Genomic DNA, 18,974 nt, shown 5'->3' with positions numbered 1-18,974 from the left:
AGTTTCGGGTCAATTTCGAGTCAGGTCATTTCGAATATTAGATCACATTCGGATCAACTCCATTTCAGGTTGGGTTTGGGTCAATTTGGGTTCGGGTCATTTTCGGGTTAATTATTTCGGGTCAGGATTGCCGAGTCACTAACACTTCCCTCATACTGCCACAACAACCTAAAGGAAAATCGTTAAAAAAATTAAAAAAATCGTGAGTACTTATTACTTAGGAAAGAAAGAAGCCCTAAACTAATTACTTTGTAATTCACCATTCCACCCTATTCACTTCAAAAATCGGGTCACTTCGGGTCGGCTTAAGTTCAAATTTCGGGTCAATTTCGAGTTGGGTCATTTGGAATATTGGGTCACCTGGTTCGGGTCAACTCCATTTCAAGTCGGGTCATTTTTGGATCAATGATTTCGGGTCAACTTTCGGGTCGCAGGTTGGGTCGATACTCGTACTGCCACACACAGCCACCTAAAACCCCTCCAAAAACCCTAGCATTCCATCATCTCTCCCAAATCCCAATCAATTCTAGGGTTTAACACCGTCTTCTTCCCCAATTTCATCCGCCATGGATATGGAAATTGAAGGTTTAGGCCTTGAAGAATTCGACCCAATTGAAGAGCAAACCGAAGATTTCTGCACCTCAATCATCTCGCAATTCGGAAAATCCAACAACGAGCAACACCTCAATCTCTGCAATGTCATCGGAACAATGTCGCAAGGTCTCAAAGACAACAACGTTCCTCTCTTACCTGCGGCGTACTTTGGTTCCATTGTTTCTTCCCTTGACCGACTTTGTGTCTCCTCTGATTCTTCCTCCACGTCACCCGACCACAATGTTGAGGCACTTCTTACTTTGATGAGTTTGATTATGCCGAGGATTCCTGTTGGGAGTCTTAGGAAGAGGAAGGTGTTGTTGTTGGATTTGTTGATTAGGGTTTTACGAGGCGGTAGTTCTTTGTCCACTGATGCTGTTGTGGCTGGGTTGAGCTGTGTTTCTGGGTTGCTGGTTATTAGGGATTCTTTAAATTGGTCTGATGTTAGTCAGTATTATGGGTTTCTTCTTGGTTTCGTCACTCATTCCGATAGTAAGGTACGAAGTTTGCGAAATCATGTGTTTTTGATTTTGAAGGTTGGATTTTTATTGTTTAATTGATTAGTTTTTATCTGTTCAGTTGAATTAGGAAATTTATCATCAAATGGTGTTGAATGATACTGCTTTTTTTTAATGTTTAAGCTCCCAAATTTTGTTTAGTTGGTGTGTGTGGTTTGGTTGATAATTTTATTAATCATGCTCTTGTACTGATGTTAAATTTCCGATATTGCTTAATTTATTGAGCGTTTCATTTGATTGCACATAACTGTTTATTGTTTCGGAACAAAAAAGAAATATGAAAAAGATTATGATTGGAAGGAGGAGAAAGTTAGACCGGATTGCTGCAATCTCTGTGTAGTGCAGAAGTGCCTTTGCTGTATCCGAAAATTAGATTGGGGGTGAGGTGAAGGTTTAAATAACTTGATTGCTGCAATCGCTGCCAATGTCTTGATGTTGAGGAGCTTAAAATTTGCATAGGATTTAGTATAGTGTAACCAAATGGCCCTTTTCTTTTAGGAAGCTTGAAAATTAATACTTAAAAGGTAGTATGTTTGTGTCATAACACATAAAATGACTCTCTTTTGACGACCAAATATCTTGTACAACCAGTAAGTTTACGATCTTTCACTCTTACTTTGGCCATGGCCTAGTGGCACATGGCCTGGGGTTTAGTTAATGATCAGCATTAATTTTCTCATTAGTGTTGGTGGAGAGAATCATCCTATGTCATTACCTTGCTCATGTCAGTCCCTAGATTCCTAGAATATGTAGATGTAAGTTTTATTTATTTATTTATTTATTTATTTATTTCCTCTGATAGAATTATTTCTTTGAACTGTAAAGGTGAGGAAGCAATCACATATTTGTATTCGAGATGTATTACAAAGCTTCCAGAGATGTCCACTGTTGGCACCTGCAAGTGAAGGATTCACTAGCATGTTTCAGAAATTGGTGCTTCTTGCTGGAGCATCAAAAGGTGCCCCTGCTGAGATAGCCCAGGAGATTTTGCATGTCCTTGAGGCTCTTAAAGATTGTCTGCCTTATATTTCTATGAAATACAAAACATCCATCCTGAAGTACTACAAAACCCTATTGGGAGTGCGTAAGCCCCTTGTCACAAGGCGTATAACTGATAGTTTGTACGTCCTTTGCCTTGACCCTAGTGTGGAAGTTAAACCTGAAGATTTGGTAGACCTTCTAAGCACTTTGGCTACTTCAGTTCCAGTGGATGAAACGTCAGCTGATGGCATGAATTTTACTGCACGTCTGTTGGATGTCGGAATGAGGAAGGTTTACAATCTCAACAGGCAGATCTGCGTTGATAAGCTTCCACTTGTACTAAATGCTTTGCAAGGTTGTTTTTTCTCCCTCTTCCATATTTCTGCATGTCAAGCAAAATTATTTCAGTGATTTTTTACCATTCTGTTTCTTGGCATTCTACTGGCCTACCTGGCAGATATTTTTGGATCTGGGTTCGAGGAAGCTAAATTTGCTGCGACCGAGTCATTAAAGAATCTGATACAAGCTTGTGTTGATGAAGACCTAATAAAGAAAGGTGTTGACCGAGCAAACAGTAATTTAGACTTCAACAGAAAGTCTGCACCGTCTACTATTGAGAAAATTTGTGCTACTATTGGAAGTTTGCTCGACAACAGATATCGTAGCGAGTGGGACATGGCCTTCCAGATTGTCTCTTTGATGTTTGACAAACTAGGTAATCATAAAGATGTGCTTATTTCAGACTTACAGAGGCTTCTTTCTTTACCACATTCTATCTCATGTAGGTTGTATTTATTTTTGGGTTACTGTTTTTAGGTACTTTCTCTTCTGTCCTCCTAAGAGGCAGCCTGGAGAGCTTGGCAAGCATTGAAAAGGATAGCGAGGAAGATTTCCCAGAGAGGAAAAAGGTTGTCATTTCACTTATAGCTCAATCCCCATGAAAGTTGGTGATACCATTTTAGTCGCTTTCATATTGTATTCTGTTCTGCTGAAGCTTTCCTTAAAACAAGGTATAAAGAGGGATGTCATATATTTACAGTCAGGATCATTGCTGTTCACAATATCCTAATTGATCAGAATAGAAAGCGAAGAAATTTTTTGAATCGTCTGAAATATCAGGCAAATGTTGTCACATACTTCATTATTTTGCAAGCTATCAATGGTTCTTGCCCAAAGCATTTGCTATCTTATCTTTAATCCTTATTACTAAAATCCAGTTTTATCTGCTAAGTGTCCTAGTAAGGCCTGGCATCTGCTGACTTCACCACATAGTTAGAAAGTGTTTCAATGTGAGCGGTTCTCCTCTTATCAAGGAAAGTTCCTCATGCAAAAAACAGATTTTTTGAACTTTCATGATTTGATTGTTACCAGTCTTGTCTTGGATGTTGTCCTAACTGAAATTCAACTGGGTAAGAAAGTCTTTGACCCCAAAAATGCCTGGGTTTACCTCTGCCATCTCTACCAAGAATGCCTGGTTTTCCCTACAAATTGTTGTATATGGATTAATAGTTTGTGCTGTAGTGTACACAATTACTCAAACTATATATCCTTTTTTCAGATTCTAATGATTGATATGGATATGGCATATGCAACTAATGCTTTATGGAAACTGTGTCATAGCAATACTTTTCCCTTCCCTTTTCTATTCCCCTTCAATCTGATGTTTCCTTACCTTCAATCTACCTCTTTGACTTGTGACGCTGGTTCTCATGTACAGCTGCAAGATTGCATTGGATCAGCACTTGGGGCAGTGGGACCTGAAGTCTTTTTACGCATTTTGCCACTGAATTTGGAAGCTGACACTCTGTCTGATATCAATGGTTGGCTTTTCCCAATTCTAAAACAGTATACAGTTGGTGCAAGTATGAGGTTCTACGTCGAGTCATTGCTGGGAACGGTTGAAAACCTCAAGCAAAAATCTAAAAAGGTACTTTTAGTCTTGCTACTTTGCCTCTATAAATACTCTACATAGTTTTCATCAATATTGTATACGTTTTTTCTCGTATCATTGATAAACGAAAGTACTTTACCAGCTTAAGTTAGAGGGGCAAGTCCAGGCATCAAGATACGCAGACAGGATTGTGTACCAAGTGTGGACCTTATTGCCTTCATTTTGCAATTACCCTTTGGACACTGCTGAAAGCTTCAGACTTCTTGAGGAAGTTTTATGCAATGCTTTGTATAAAGAGCCTGATCTTCAAGGAATTATTTGCTCCAGTTTGCAAATCCTCATACAACAGAATAAGTGTATTCTAGTAGGAAACAATTATGTACCCAGCGATAAACTAAATGCTCCCACTGAGAGAGCTATTGGTTTTTACAATCAAGAGGTGGCTTCCGCTAATTTGGGAGTGCTGAGATCTTCTGCTCGTAATTTCTTGTTAGTTTTATTCAATGCTTTCCTGAACTCCACAAATGATCCTGGTGGAAGCTTGCTGGTACAATTCTATGTTCTTTTTCGTGCTACAGTCATAAGTTTCTGTCTGTTATATAGTGTTAGTCGTGTCTGCTTGCTGATTCGGGTAGAGTGACTTCATTTTTGTTTGTCATAATTCATGTCGATTGTTTTTCTTTATCACATAATTATTCAATATCAATCCTGTTAAATGTTGCAGGTATATGTTTATGGTTTTTTTTTTCTTGCTCCAGTTTATTTGTTTATTTTTTATTTTTTTTGCATTGTCAGGCTATTTAGACAAAATTTTCTGTACTGTCAAGTTGTTGGTCTACATAGATTGATTGATTTTGTTTCAATTATAATCCAATGCTCAGCCATAATTAGGTATGATGGGCTTTGTGAGCACAGGAAGCCCCAGCCTTAATACCTTTGTATCTTTCCCAAGCCCCAGGGCTAAACTGATGAGTGATATTTAACTTTTATATTTTAAACTTGCTTAGAAAAACATATTAATCTGCTATATACTACTGCTATTCTCCTCATGGGTTCATATGTTTTCTAAGGATAGTGATGCCTTCTTTTGATGTAATTGGAACCTAGAATCCTCTTCTTGAAGTTAGAATTTCTTTCTTGGACCAGTAATAATTGATTTGTGGTACAAACTGTAGTCCAGTCTTGGTATACCAAATGGTATATGCAAGTATCCGTTGCTCTTATATTTGTTTGCTGATAATTTATTTTAATGCTTCTCAAAACTTACATCAGCTCTGGTTTGATTCTAGTCTACAATAGGTGAATTCGCATCAATAGCGGGTGAAGATACTGTGTCAAAATTACTTAGGAAAGAAATGAAACAACTTTTGAAGTTCACGGACGATGGCAATAAAAGAGATGCAATGGAGATCGACTTTTCATCCGGCAATAATTCATTTTCTTTCCAGAGGTGTGTTACTTGTCTTTTCTGTTAGTAGTATGTCTTTTGTGTTAAAGCCAAAAGATGAATTTTCCATGTTTGCTCCTACCAATGTGTAATGTTTACGGTTTCTTCTTTGTTTATAATGATAATTCCTCATTTCTTCTTTTATATTGGCAGAGCTCAGCATTTTGATCTGGCTGTTTCACTTTTGCCTGGTTTGGGTCCTCAGGATACTGATATCTTGTTTTCTTCCATAATTCCAGCACTGGAGGTTTGTGATTCACCAATATATATGATCATCTCATTATATTCACTGTAGTTTTCTTTGAGCTATGGTTGTGAGGTATGTCTGATGCATCTTTGATATAATGAGCTGCAGGATATCGATGGCTTGATCCAAAAGAAGGCGTACAAGGTTCTTTCAATGATTCTCAAGGTGAATTTAACCTCTTTACAGATTTAATTTATTCAATCCGCCACAACAATATTGAGGATTTTATGCTTCAAAAATGAAAAGTGCCCATTAATTAGCCTTTTGAAATGGGTCTATCATTGGCTAAGAGGTAGATGATGGTTTTTAGCATTTGTTTCTGATTAATAAGGAGATAATTTATTTCTTCTTCAATTTACTATGGTTACGGTTAAAGTAAGCAGAGTTTGTAATGGTTTAGAATGAAAGTTCAATTCTTTGCGCAATATAATGATCTTTTTCTACTCAGTTTTTTAACTGTTCATTTGACTTGGGTTTGCTGGTAGAATTCGGATGTGTTTATTTCAAGGAAGATTGAAGAAGTTCTCAAGTTGATGAGTGAAGTGCGGTCTAAATGCCATTTCTCAGCCAAACGTCATAGGCTTGACTGTTTGTATTTTGTTATTGTCCATGTGATCAAGGTTTGATTTGTTTTCTTTAAACTCTACATGCTAGCTGTATGTATTCCCTCCTTCCCCGAAATGCTTCACATATTCCTTGATCAGCTGTCCAAATTATATATTACTACAATTTGGGTTGAAGATGACAATCCCGTAATACTTAATAATTAATATGTATTCTCTCCATCACATAATTCCTTTTTCTCTTTCCATCTCACTACTTTCACTTCACTCCCCCCCCCCCCCCCCCTTTTTTTTTTCTATTCACTTCTGGTACTTTAATTTTACCAGTATTATTTCTATGCTGAACCCACATGTGAAGAAACTTTGGAGTTGGATGGAGTAAATTATATTAATCAAATAATTTCTTATTTTTATTCAATAGGATGACGCAGGATGGGATAAAATCAGTCCTTTCATAGTTGAAATTGTACTTGCATTGAAAGAGGTATGGTTTTTTTTTTTTTTTTTTTTTTTTTTTTTTTTTTTTTTTTTTCTGAAATAGCATTTTTAGAATTACAATTTTTTTTATGGTGTTAACTCCTTTCTGATTATTTATTTATTTATTTTTGTTTTTTATTTTTTATGTGTACTATCATAATTTCCATCCATCCCACAAAACCTTTCTCATTTTTGTTTGTGGGTTGACTGTTTGAGGGCTATTATTATTACTTTATTTATTTAAATTTTTCTAGTTTTGCTTTGCTCATAATTTTCTGTGAATTATTCTGGCTGAGAAGTTAACCTATGATTGCATTGTATATCTGCTTTGATGGACTGCATATATAGTTATTCTTTTTCTATTATCTTTGCACTTGTTATGATGGACTGCATACATAATTTTCTGTGAATTATCTTCCTATTATCTTGCACTTGTTCTGTCATTTTCTGAAGTAGAATTCATAGGTTGAATGCCAAATTTGATTGCATTGATTATTGGCTTAGGTGGACTGCATATATACTTCCTTTGTATTTTTTAAGTGAAACATTTTGACTCTTTGCACAGTTCACCTAATCTACTTTTACTAATGTTAGTGATTTACACATAAGAAAAAATAGTCTTGTGGATTAAAATCATCTCAATGAATAGATTATTAATATTCAATTGTTATAATATTTAGTGATTGATTATTAAAGATATTTTTGATTAAATTTTTGCATTGGCATACGTACACATGAGAAACACTTCACTTAAAAAAACGGAGTGAGTATAATATTTACTTCTTCCTGATGGCATATCTTCATAGTATCTTTGCACTTTGTTTAGTCATTTTCTTCAGTAGAATTCATAGGTAGAATGCTAATTTTGAAATTATTTGCAGGTTAATAAGAAAACCAGAAATCGGGCTTATGATATTCTAGTCCAAATTGGTCATGCTTGTGACGAGGAGAAGGGAGGGAAAAAGAAGGATCAAGGAGGGAAAAAGAAGAACTTACTCCAAGTCTTTGAGAAAGTATGTAGTTTCGTTGCTTCTCTTATCAGTTTTTGGAGTACCTCATTTGTTTTACTCATCATATGGCTAGTTTCATCTTATGTTCCACTCTATGGAAGTATTTACTTGGGGTAACTGGTCAGGACCGGATCCGAAAATTTTGAACCAGTCTCGGAACCGGTCAAATTGGGTTAAATATAGTGAACCGGTCGCGGAACCGATTGGGCTTGGCTTGATGTTCTTTTTTTTTTTTATTTTTTATTTTTTTTTTTATAAATTTATTATTATTATTTTTTATTTTTCTTTTAAACAAAAATAAAAAATCGTATTTAACTTTGGAACAAGTTACAAAATAAATAAAAAATGAAATCAAGATGATAACAATGCAGCAAAAGCAGAAAAAAAATTTCTCAATTGATCTAATCAATCCTTAACTCTCAGTAAAATCCCCCTTTCCCCCGTCAATATTTACCACTGCCATTTTATTTATCCTCTTCAAAATATTCTACTTTCTTCAAATCCTTCAACCCTAAACATGGTCTCCACCTGCAAGTGCTTTTGCATAGATCTCTATGACAACAACAAAGAAAACACTATGGATCTCAGCCGAACTTCTCTTCGCTCATCTTGATGAAATTATAATAAGAGTATAATATTGTACTACTTCCTTGCAAGAGATAATCCTAGGCCTGAGGTCCGTTTTACTTATGCTAGGAGAAGGGCCAAGAATAATAGTGCTGTTAATGTGGGAAGCTGAGCTGGACAGAGTTAGTTATGCTTGAGGGCAGAAGAGTAATTCAGAATATAGTTTGTTATTTTGATTCCCTGTGTTAGCTGTAATAATTGAGTTTGTTAGGATAATTTCTGATTATAAATATGGTTAAGGGTCTGGGGAGAAAGTATCTAGAAAAATACTGTTGAGTGTTTGGGAGAGAGCCTTCCTCTCGAAAGAGGGCATTTGTGTTGTAATCTTTTCTGGAATTGCAATACAAAATATCTGGGTAGCTAATTACTTCTCTTGATTGCTTGAATCATTCTCTGTTTTCATACTTAATTCTAGCATTCCTCTGTTCTTTTTTTACTTGACTTGTTTCTTTTATCACGCTTGCCAATGCAAAACTTTAATAATCAATAACTTTAATTCTGTACGAGTAAAAATTGTAAAAGTTATATATTATGATAGTACTTATTGAGATGAACTAAAAAAAGATCCTATATGAACATGTTTTTCCTCACATATTATTCACAAAAGACGGTCAAAGGAGGGGTGATGAATAGTGTAAAAGTCAAAGCGGGTCAAGTAAAAAAGAACGGAGGAAGTATTAAATGGAGAAGGGTTAATGTGAATACTGTGTATATAATTTTCGTGGGTAATATTTTGATATTTTTGGAAGGTATATCAAAATAAGTTTTTTAAAAATTGTGTGGGGCAGAAGCTTCTAGGGAAAATTGAGTAGTGAGTATCTCATACTCCCTATAACATGAAAAAGGGAGAGTTGTGTGGTAAAGGAAAGTTACAATTTTTCATAAAAAAGAGCTTACATCTGTGACATATATCTGGCTAAAAAATAGACTTGTTTTCCAATATAACTTCAAAATGATTTTAGGGATCTTTCATTTGAACAGGTAGCTGCAGGCCTTGCCAGCGATTGTTCGCATATGATCAGTGCTACTGTGAAAGGGTTGGCTCGCTTGGCTTATGAATTTTCTGATTGTCTTTCTGGTGCATGCGATCTGTTTTCCCCTTCACTTTTACTTCTTGAGAGGGAGGACAAAGAGATCATTAAAGTATGTCCTGTTTAACTGACCATTGGTTTTTGTTTTTTTTTGGTAATTTTATTCGTAGGGATATTTATGTTGAATGGTTGTGTGCTTCAGGCTAATTTGGGTCTACTTAAGGTTTTGGTTGCAAAATCACCATCTGAGATCCTGCAAATTTACCTGAAAGGCATGGTTGATGGTATTTTAGTACGGCAGGATGACTCCATGAAGCATTTCAAAGCTAAGGTTTGTGGCCTACTGTTGCTATGAGACTTTCATTTCCTTTTAGCCTTTTTTAGCGCATTTGGGTCATGTGCTCGTGTTCTTGGCACTATTACTTTGTTTCCTTTTTCTTTTTCATTCATTTTAGTTATCCGCTAACTCTGAAACTAGCTCGTTGGCTCAACTAGCTTTAGTTGGTTAGCAGTAGTATATGGCCTTAGGTTTTGACCAGTAAAGACACTGAACTTATCCTTCTTTCTCCTAACCCTGGCTAAGGTAGATGTGTTGTGTAATTGAGTCAAATATTGGATCTGTACATTCGAATTTATGATAGATAGGGCTGTTAGGGTGGTCCTCTCTACCTCTTTTCTTCTAGTTTCATGTTCATATGTACACGTAAGCTAGTAAAATTTGCCACCTGCCCTCCCCTTCACCCCTGCCGAAATTGTGTATCTGAGAACTGTACCCTTGGGTCCCTTGAGGAGTGAGGATCCAGCTGGGTTTTCAGTCCATGTACTGTAATTCTTCATTTATTCTGTTTCAATGGATAAAGGAATTACCGTGGTAGCTTATATCAACATCTCTCTCTCTTCCTAAGTTTGGTTTCACGTCTATTGCTAGGTTAAACACTTGTTGGAGATGCTTGTCAAGAAATGTGGCCTTGATGCTATTAAGGCTGTAATGCCAGAAGATCATATGAAACTTCTTACTAATATCCGCAAGGTGCGAAGTTGAATATAATTTTTAATCTTTTCTTTTAGTTGCTGTTTATTACCTGACGTTTGTTCTTTTGTCTGTGATTGCTTACTTGTTGGTTCTCTCCAGATAAAAGAGCGGAAAGAAAGGAAGTTGGCAGCCAATTCTGAGACAAGTTCCTACCTGTCAAGAGCAACTACGTCCAGGTTTAAGTTATTCCATCTTTGTTTTCTTCATATTGCTTGCGTGCTTAAGGGTTGAAATTTACTGACATGTCTTGTCAATATTTGGGATTTTTCAATTGCTATAGTTTTTATCCTTATCTCGAAAATGCATGTGTATCATAACTCCAGCTCGAAGCAAATTATTTGAAGTTATGTGGGAAATGCCAAATGCTATGTTCATTCTTTCTCTAAAAAATATTTTGTCACCTGGATGCTTCATTTCACCTCAAGTACCTATGTCACATCCTTAACACTTGGACCAAAAACATGGAAATTTGAAAATGGTTGAATATTTTGCTTTGACAGATACTCATGTCTAACACAGTAACACGAGATCTTACTAGAATAACAAATACTAGCAGATGTTATTGTGTATGGACAATTCACACTTCATTTTGTACCAAAAGTAAGGAAAGTATAAATGGCTGAATTTGATACTGAGACATACCCATGTCTTACATGTATACTAGCTAGAGTGATACAAGTATAGAGTAGATGTTATTGCATGCTGGTAATAGTTGAGGACTTGACCATTTTTTCCTTTAATAGGAATTGTAAAGATTGCTCTTTTTATTTGACGCTGTTGGTCTATACCAACTTGTGTTGTGATTAACGAGTGTGAGTGTGTGACTGCACTTTGCAGGCAAAGTGGATGGGGTCATACAAAGATATTTTCTGACTTTGATGAAGAATTTAGTGATGGGGATGATATGGATGCTGGGACATCTGTTGGTCGACGGAGCAGATCATCTTCCAAGTTAAAATCAAAAGCGCCTTCGTCAAGGTATCTTGCATTTTATTAGTCAATTCATCTTTTATGTACAAGGTACTGAAGTATGCACTGTTTACTTTTTCTGTTGTTCTGTTGGCCTTGCACTGAATTGGTTTCTCTTTCATTTGATACCCAAATTACCTGACTTGGAAAGACCCAGCCAAAATTCATTTATTCTATAATACTCTCTCTCTCTCTTTTAAGCTAGAGTTGGATTTGCATGTATTCTGAGACGCAACTTTGACCATTAATATATTTAATTAGAGATTAGTAAAAATTATGTAAAAATTAATTTATAAAAGAAGACATGCATTATGACGAATCCAACAATATATTATATGATCATATTTATTTATCATATATGGGTAAAAAAAATTAAGTCATTGATGACATATGAATAGTGTAAATTCCAACTCTAGCTTATGATAAAAACGGAGAGAGTACCTAATATTCAATAGACTAGAATATAGCCAGAAATGACTTCAACCTGTTTGCCACCTCTAAGGATGGAGGATTGGGGTTTCTCTTGATTTATACAGGTCCAATAAAATGGAAGAATCTGTAAAGTATTTAAACAAGTTATAACTTAGAGAGATTCTCTATATGTACCTTAATTCAATAAATTTCTCTTAGGTCAAGGAAAACGAGGTCAGGAAGGAGCTTATTAGAAGACTCGCTTGACCTAGAAGATGAACCACTTGATCTTCTGGACCAGCGTAAAACAAGGCTAGCTCTTCGTTCTGGTGGAAATCTGAAAAGGAAGCTTGATTCAGAAGATGAGCCCGAGTTTGATGAGGATGGACGACTAATAATTCGTGAGGAAGGAAAACCCAAGAGTGAGAAATATGATGATAATTATGAATATGATGAAGATAAAACTGATGTTCGAAGCTTTGTTTCTTCTAAATCAAAGAAGGCTGACCAGAAGCGCAGAAAAACATCCGAGTCAGGATGGGCCTATACTGGTAATGAGTATGGTAGTAAGAAGGCTCGTGGAGATGTGAAAAAGAAGGGCAAATTTGAGCCGTATGCATACTGGCCACTGGACCGTAAGATGCTCAGCCGTAGACCTGAGCACCGGGCTGCTGCTAGAAGGGGTATGCGTAGTGTTGTTACGTTGACGAAAAAGCTCGAAGGGAGGAGTGTTGCAAGTGCACTTTCCATTAAGAGCAAGGTAAAAAAGGCTCATAAGAAATGAAGATAGCTTAAAAAGTTAAAATGCTCAATTTTCTGTTACTATTATTTTATTTATTTTCGTGTTATTTATGGGAAAAAAAATAGGAATTTTGAAAAGAATTTATTTTATTTTTTTCTCCCTTGTACCAAATGTTATGACTTATGAGTCTACAATGTAAGTGCAGTCTAATTTTGACGTCATGTAAATTCATGATTTGGTTTTGTAATGATGCATCATAAATTGATTAATGAATGAATTTATTCAATGATAAATTGATTCATTTTAGTTTATTTTTATAGTTTGTACAGTACAATTAATTGAATATTGAGGTCGTGGGCAAAGTTTAAAGTTTTCATGGGAACACAATACTGAATACTGATTGTCCTTGTGCTACTGTATTTTGTGATCTAACTTACTACTCATTCTGCTGTAAAGCCTGTAATCCGTTAAGTGACATTATGTCATTACCTTTTTAAAATGCATTGGCAAAATACTTACCTCCATTATTTTTAGTTGATACATATTCCTTTTAAAGAAGTTTATTTTTAATATGTTTTGTTTTTAGGTATGTTTTATACCTTGCTTTCTTAGTGTATACTACTTGCTTTATCATTTTTTTCATTCTCTATTCACTATGCTCTCCTAAATATGTATGTCTAAATTGAACGTGTCAACTAAATAGAAACAGAGTAAGTATTAAAATTTCGGTTTCTTCACTAAGTTCAAATTTCATGCTACCCCTAAAATTGCAATATACTTTAAATGAACATGCCAAGCAGTTTGACTTTTTTTAGACAGATTAGAAAAGGCAACAAGCATACCATCCCAATTATCCCTTTTAATGCAATATACTTGAAATACAAGAATTAATAAGACTACAATGAGATCCCGGCTTTAGATACTGACTGACTCAAAACGTACAATAAACTCCAAAATTTTAAAACAACCTAAAATCCAAACTCAAAAGACTAAGCTACCGATGAGAAACGACTTCAATCTCACAAAGAACAAACCCAATAAGCTAGGATCGTTATAAAGTTTTAAAAAAGGAAAGTTAGGATTTTCTCTCTCTAGGATTTTCTCTCTCCACGTTTTTTCTTCTTCTGCCATGGCGAAAAAGAAATCGAAGAAGGTGATCTCTAAAGGGGATGGTAGCATGAATAAAAATGACCTTTGTGATGAGATTGATGAGGCGAATCGATTGATATTTCAATCAGTGGAAAAAGTGAAGATAAATTTTGAGGGTATCCCACCCCCAAATTTTGATGCGGTTGAGAATTTGGATGATTTGATTCTTACTCCAGAGCAATCGATTCAAGAGCTAATTCATGGATCAAGAACTAAGTCTAAGCTGTCAGAATGGTTGGGTGTGATGAAATCGAGGGAGGGGATTAAGGACTCCATTGAAGCAGAGGATATGCAAAACAGAGCATTGAGCGTCCCAGTTCAGAATGAGAAATCTGTAAGTGCTGGTGTTAAACCTTTGTTGAAATTATCAATTGATGATGTTTCTGATGAATTAGCATATTGGAATTTGGGTGTTGTTGCTTATGTGTTTGGTGCTAATCCTTTTGTGAATGCTTTTGCGGGTTTTTGTAAGAGAATGTGGGGATCGAAGAACATTGATAAGGTGATTCCATTGAAGCATGGGGTATTCCTTATTAGATTTTTGAACTTTGAATCTAAAGAAAAAGCTCTTAATTCTGCTCATGTTTTGTTTGATAATCATCCTATTTTTCTGAAACAATGGGTTGATGGGATGGAATTGAATTTTGAGGGTATTACTAAAGTTCCTGTTTGGGTTCAAATTCCTGGGTTACCCTTGAAATATTGGGGGAAATCTTGTCTTGAGAAAATTGTGGGTTTAGTAGGGAATCCAATTAAGCCTGATAATGCTACTTCAATGAAGGAAAAGGTGAACTATGTTCGCTTTCTTGTGGAAATGGATGTTGCTGGAGAGTTTCCTGAATGGATTGAATTCATGTCTGAAACTGGGTGTGTGATTTAGAAGAAAGTGATTTATGAATGGAAACCAGTTCACTGTGAAGTATGTAAGCAGTTAGGACATGAGAAAGAGAAATGCAGAAATGTTAAGAAAGTGTGGAGACCTAAGGTTGTTGCAAGGGTACCTGTGCAGCAGCCTGTAGATAAGCAGATTGAGGAGGATAGTGATGGACAGGCTGTAGAAGGGCAGGAGGGGTGGAAAACTATTTCCTAGGAAGAGTAATGGGGCAGGGAAGATGTCTAAGGCTAAACCTGTTGGTGAGGTAGTTGTTGGTAATTCCTATGAGAGTTTGCAGGATGATGATGGGCTGGTATTTGGACATGGTAATAAGGAAGTCCCTCTTATTGGGGGTGAATCCATTTCTTATGGATAAAATTCTAATTTGGAATGTGAGAGGTTTGAATGGCCTCTCAAAACAGAAGGAAGTCAAGGATTTCCTGGTGAAGCAAAAGATTGGTTTGTGTGGTATTTTGGAGACTAAGATAAAATCAAGTAATTTTCCTAGCATTTATTCTGGGATGTTGCAAGGTTGGTGTGTTACTTCGAACTTTTCTCTAGTCAAGGGTGGGAGGATTTTGGTTGCATGGCTTCCTCAATTCTTTCAAGTGCAAGTGTTGATGGTGTCTTCTCAATTGGTTCATTTGAAGGTGACTAATGTTGCTCTTAGGCAGGATTTCGGGTGCACTATTGTGTATGGTATGAATGATAGTAAAGAGAGAGAGATGCTATGGGAGGGTTTGTGTAATATTGGGTCTGGAATTTCAGGTCCTTGGTTGGTATCTGGGGATTTTAACTGCCCTTTGAATTATGATGATAGGATTGGGAACCCTGTTACTAACTCTGAGTTGGTGCAATTCAGGGAGTGTGTCATGAAGTGTGAGATTGAGGATATGAAGAAAGTTGGTTGCTCTTTTACTTGGAATAATAAGCAAGGAGGTGCGCATAGAGTGGTGAGTAGAATTGATAGGACTTTGGTGAATGAAAGCTGGGTGAATGCTATGCCTGAGTCGTTTGTGAACTATCTGCCTGAATCTTGGTTTGATCATAGTCCAGCTGTTATTCAGTTGGATGGAACTAATATCAGACAGAAAGGAAGTTTTAAGTACCTTGATATGTGGTCTTTACATCCTGAGTTTTTGAAGATTGTGCAGCAAGTTTGGGATAGCAGTGTTCATGGTGTGCATATGTATAGAGTGGTAAAGAAGCTTAAGATGCTGAAATATGAGTTGAAAAAGCTTCATAGTAAGGATTATGCTGATATTGATCTCAAGTATTTGAATTTGAAGCAAGATATTGAAAAGGTGTAGATGGACTTGCAGAATGATCAAAGGAATGTTGTGGCTCAGGATAATGAGAGACAGTTGCTCCAAGAGTTTAAGTTAGTGAAGAAGCAATATTTTTCTTATCTCACTCAGAAGGCTAAGATTAATTGGCTCAAAGTGGGAGATGATAATACTAAATTTTTTCATAATTTTGTGAAGCAGAGGTAGTATAAATCCAGAGTGATTGCTGTTACTGATAAAGATGGTAACTGGTGTGATAAGCCTGATTTGGTTACTAATGCTTTTGTTGAGTTTTATAAGTCTCTTCTTGGGACTGATATTGGGGACAGGGTCAAGGTGCAGGATGACATTGTGAATCATGGAATGGTCCTTTCTGAGAACCAGGCTATGATGCTTGATGCTCCTTTTAGTAGAAATGATGTGAGGAAAACTTTATTTTCTATTCCTGGGGATAAAGCTCCTGGCCCTGATGGGTATAGTAGCAATTTTTTCAAGCATTCCTGGAGTATCATTGGGGAGGAGGTTACTGATGCTGTGATGCAATTCTTAGATAATGGCAAGATGCTTAAAGAGCTTAATTGTACCACTCTTACTTTAATCCCTAAAGTAGAGTGTCCTGTTTCTGTCAGTGAATTCAGACCTATAGCATGATGTAATGTGTTGTACAAATGCATTACTAAGATGCTTTGTAACAGGCTAAAGATGGTTTTTCCTTATCTGATTTCTCAGAATCAAGCTGGCTTTGTTGAGGGCAGACAGATTGTGCATAATATAAGTATTGTGCAGGATATAGTTGCTAGATAGGGTAGAAAGAACACTCCTCCTGGGTGCTTACTCAAGGTAGATATAAGGAAAGCCTATGATTCTGTGAGTTGGGAGTTCTTGGAAGAAATGTTAAAAGCTTTGAAGTTTCCTCAGAAGTTCATTATGCTGATTATGAAATGTGTTACTTCTTCTTCTTTTTCCCTTGCTATCAATGGAGGTTTAGCTGGCTTTTTTAAGGGCAAGAAGGGTTTGAGACAAGGTTATCCAACGTGTCCTCTGCTTTTTGTTATTTGTATGGAATATTTGTCTAGAATATTGGGGCAAATTGGTCTTCAAAGAAACTTTCAGTTCCATCCCAAGTGCAAGAAGTTGAGTTTGAACCATTTGGTATTTGCGGATGATTTGATTATTTTTTGTAAAGGGGACAAGGTTTCTATTGAGATTATTCTTAGGAGTTTAGCTACTTTTGCAGCGGCTTCTGGTTTGGTTGCTAATGAAGGCAAATCCAACATCTATTTTTGTAATGTGGAGAATGGAGTGAAAGAGGATATTATGGCTACTTCAGGTTTCAAGGAGGGATCTCTTCCTTTTAAGTACCTGGGTATAAATGTGAGTGCCAAGAAGTTAGCCAAGGATGATAGTCAGTTGCTTATTGATAAGATCACTGGTAGAATTAAATCCTGGGGCTGCAGAACCTTGTCTTATGCTGGAAGAGCTCAGTTAGTCAATTCTGTTCTAATGTCTATGCACATCTATTGGGTCACTATCTTTCTTCTGCCCAAGAGTGTGATAGATGGGGTGGCTGCTATTTGCAGGAATTACTTGTGGACTGGAAAAGCAGTTTATACTAAGTCTCCTCCCATTGTTTGGGATATTGTGTGTAGGAGCAAGAAGCAAGGTGGCTTGGGTATTCATAATTGCAGAATTTGGAATATTGCTGCCTTGGGTAAGCAGATTTGGAACATTGCTCAAAAGCAGAACATCTTATGGTTGAAATGGGTGAATGGATTGTATTTAAAAGGGAAGAACTGGAAGAGGTTTAAATGCCCAAGTAATGTGAGCTGGAGCTGGAGGCAACTCTGGTGGGTTAAAGATCAGTTCAAAGATAGATATAATGGCAACATCTGGAAAGAGGATAGGAATGGTTATTCCATTTCTAGTGGTTATAACTGGCTCAAGGAACAGCATAATGAGGTGCCTTGGTGTAATTGGGTGTGGAATAGGTTCAATATTCCCAAGCATAAATTCATTTGCTGGATGATCCTTTTGAAGAAAATCAGAGTTAAGGCTCTCCTGTTCAGAATTGGAGTAAGTGCTGATGCTAGTTGTCCTCTCTGCCAGAATGCAGATGAATGGGTGGAGCATCTTTACTTTGAGTGTGATTATGCTAGGAGGTGTAAGAATTTGCTAGCTCATAGGCTGAAGGTGCGGTTGGATCCTAGCTCTTTAGAGGAGTGTAATGATGCTCTGAATCTGATTACTGGCAGATTCAAAAGGCAGGTTTTTCAATCTTTATATGCAGGCTTGCTGTATGTTATATGGAAGGAAAGGAATAGGGCTGTGTGGGACAAGTGTATCAGATGTCCTGAGAAGGTGATTGAAGAGCTTTTGACAGATATTAGGCAAAGAATTGAGTTTGTTCTCCCTGCAAAAATCAGTAGAAGCAATGTAGATTGGTTTAGGAAGATGATGTATAGCTAGTTTTTGTCTCTTCGTTTGTATTGGTGTTGCTGGTTTGGCAGCTGGTTGGTTCATCCTTTTGGAGAAGTAATATATTTTACCTTTTTCAAAAAAAAAAAAGCTAGGATCCCACAAAAAAAAACCAACCTTAACAGCAAAATAATGGGATACTGTCTCATACAAAATAATGTCAAGCTAATAGCTTATGTTATTTCTCACATAACTTTGAATCTCAATATATGAAAATAATGATCCTATAATCAACTAGACATCAGTTTTAGTGTTGTACCCTTGAACCCCATCAAATCAACTTTGTTTAAAGTACATTTACATTGAAACTTACACCTTTGTTTTAGTTATGAATTCAGAAGATAAAAAAAATACAGTATTCGACACCAGTATTGAGTCTAAATCTACCCAACATGACAGAAGATACATCAAATAAGTGCAGCACTTGTTCCAGTCAAGTAAAGAATGAGATAGCGCACATGAGCGTTGAGCATGAATGACAATTGTTAGTAAATGAGACTTTTAGTGTTCAGCAATTAGTGAAGAAATCAGTGAATAAACTTGAATGTACTAGAGTTATTAGGAGTAGTTGAAATGCCAAAAGTTGTGACTCTTCATTGCATCACAATAATGTAGAAGGCATCCCTCACCCCTATATAAAGTACTCTTG

General features: G+C 36.4%; 1 protein-coding gene across 1 annotated transcript; it reads left to right on the top strand.

Moving 5' to 3' along the window:
- The first annotated feature begins 467 nt into the window (after positions 1–467).
- LOC110702781 (RRP12-like protein) lies at positions 468–12,852 on the top strand. Its single transcript, XM_021880527.1, has 18 exons — positions 468–1,091; positions 1,938–2,448; positions 2,551–2,808; positions 2,910–3,001; positions 3,811–4,020; positions 4,127–4,531; positions 5,274–5,434; positions 5,585–5,678; positions 5,787–5,843; positions 6,164–6,298; positions 6,663–6,725; positions 7,600–7,731; positions 9,337–9,498; positions 9,589–9,717; positions 10,315–10,416; positions 10,519–10,595; positions 11,257–11,397; positions 12,019–12,852. Exons 1-18 carry the CDS (start codon positions 567–569, stop codon positions 12,581–12,583), a joined length of 3,819 nt encoding a protein of 1,272 aa, XP_021736219.1. The 5' UTR covers positions 468–566; the 3' UTR covers positions 12,584–12,852.
- The last annotated feature ends 6,122 nt before the right edge of the window (positions 12,853–18,974 follow it).

Source organism: Chenopodium quinoa, unplaced genomic scaffold (genome assembly GCF_001683475.1).
Source record: "Chenopodium quinoa cultivar QQ74 unplaced genomic scaffold, ASM168347v1, whole genome shotgun sequence".
Lineage (NCBI taxonomy): Eukaryota > Viridiplantae > Streptophyta > Magnoliopsida > Caryophyllales > Amaranthaceae > Chenopodium > Chenopodium quinoa.
The sequence above is the reverse complement of the archived record's forward strand: the minus strand, read 5'-3'. Positions and strand labels throughout refer to the sequence as shown.

What these genes read in the sequence shown, in the direction of transcription:
- LOC110702781 (XM_021880527.1), top strand. Translation starts at nt 567, where the DNA reads ATGGATATGGAAATTGAAGGTTTAGGCCTTGAAGAATTCGACCCAATT. An exon ending in AATTCATTTTCTTTCCAGAG is followed by an intron (nt 5,435 to 5,584) that starts GTGTGTTACTTG and finishes TTATATTGGCAG; the next exon opens with AGCTCAGCATTTTGATCTGG. An exon ending in TCAAAAGCGCCTTCGTCAAG is followed by an intron (nt 11,398 to 12,018) that starts GTATCTTGCATT and finishes AATTTCTCTTAG; the next exon opens with GTCAAGGAAAACGAGGTCAG.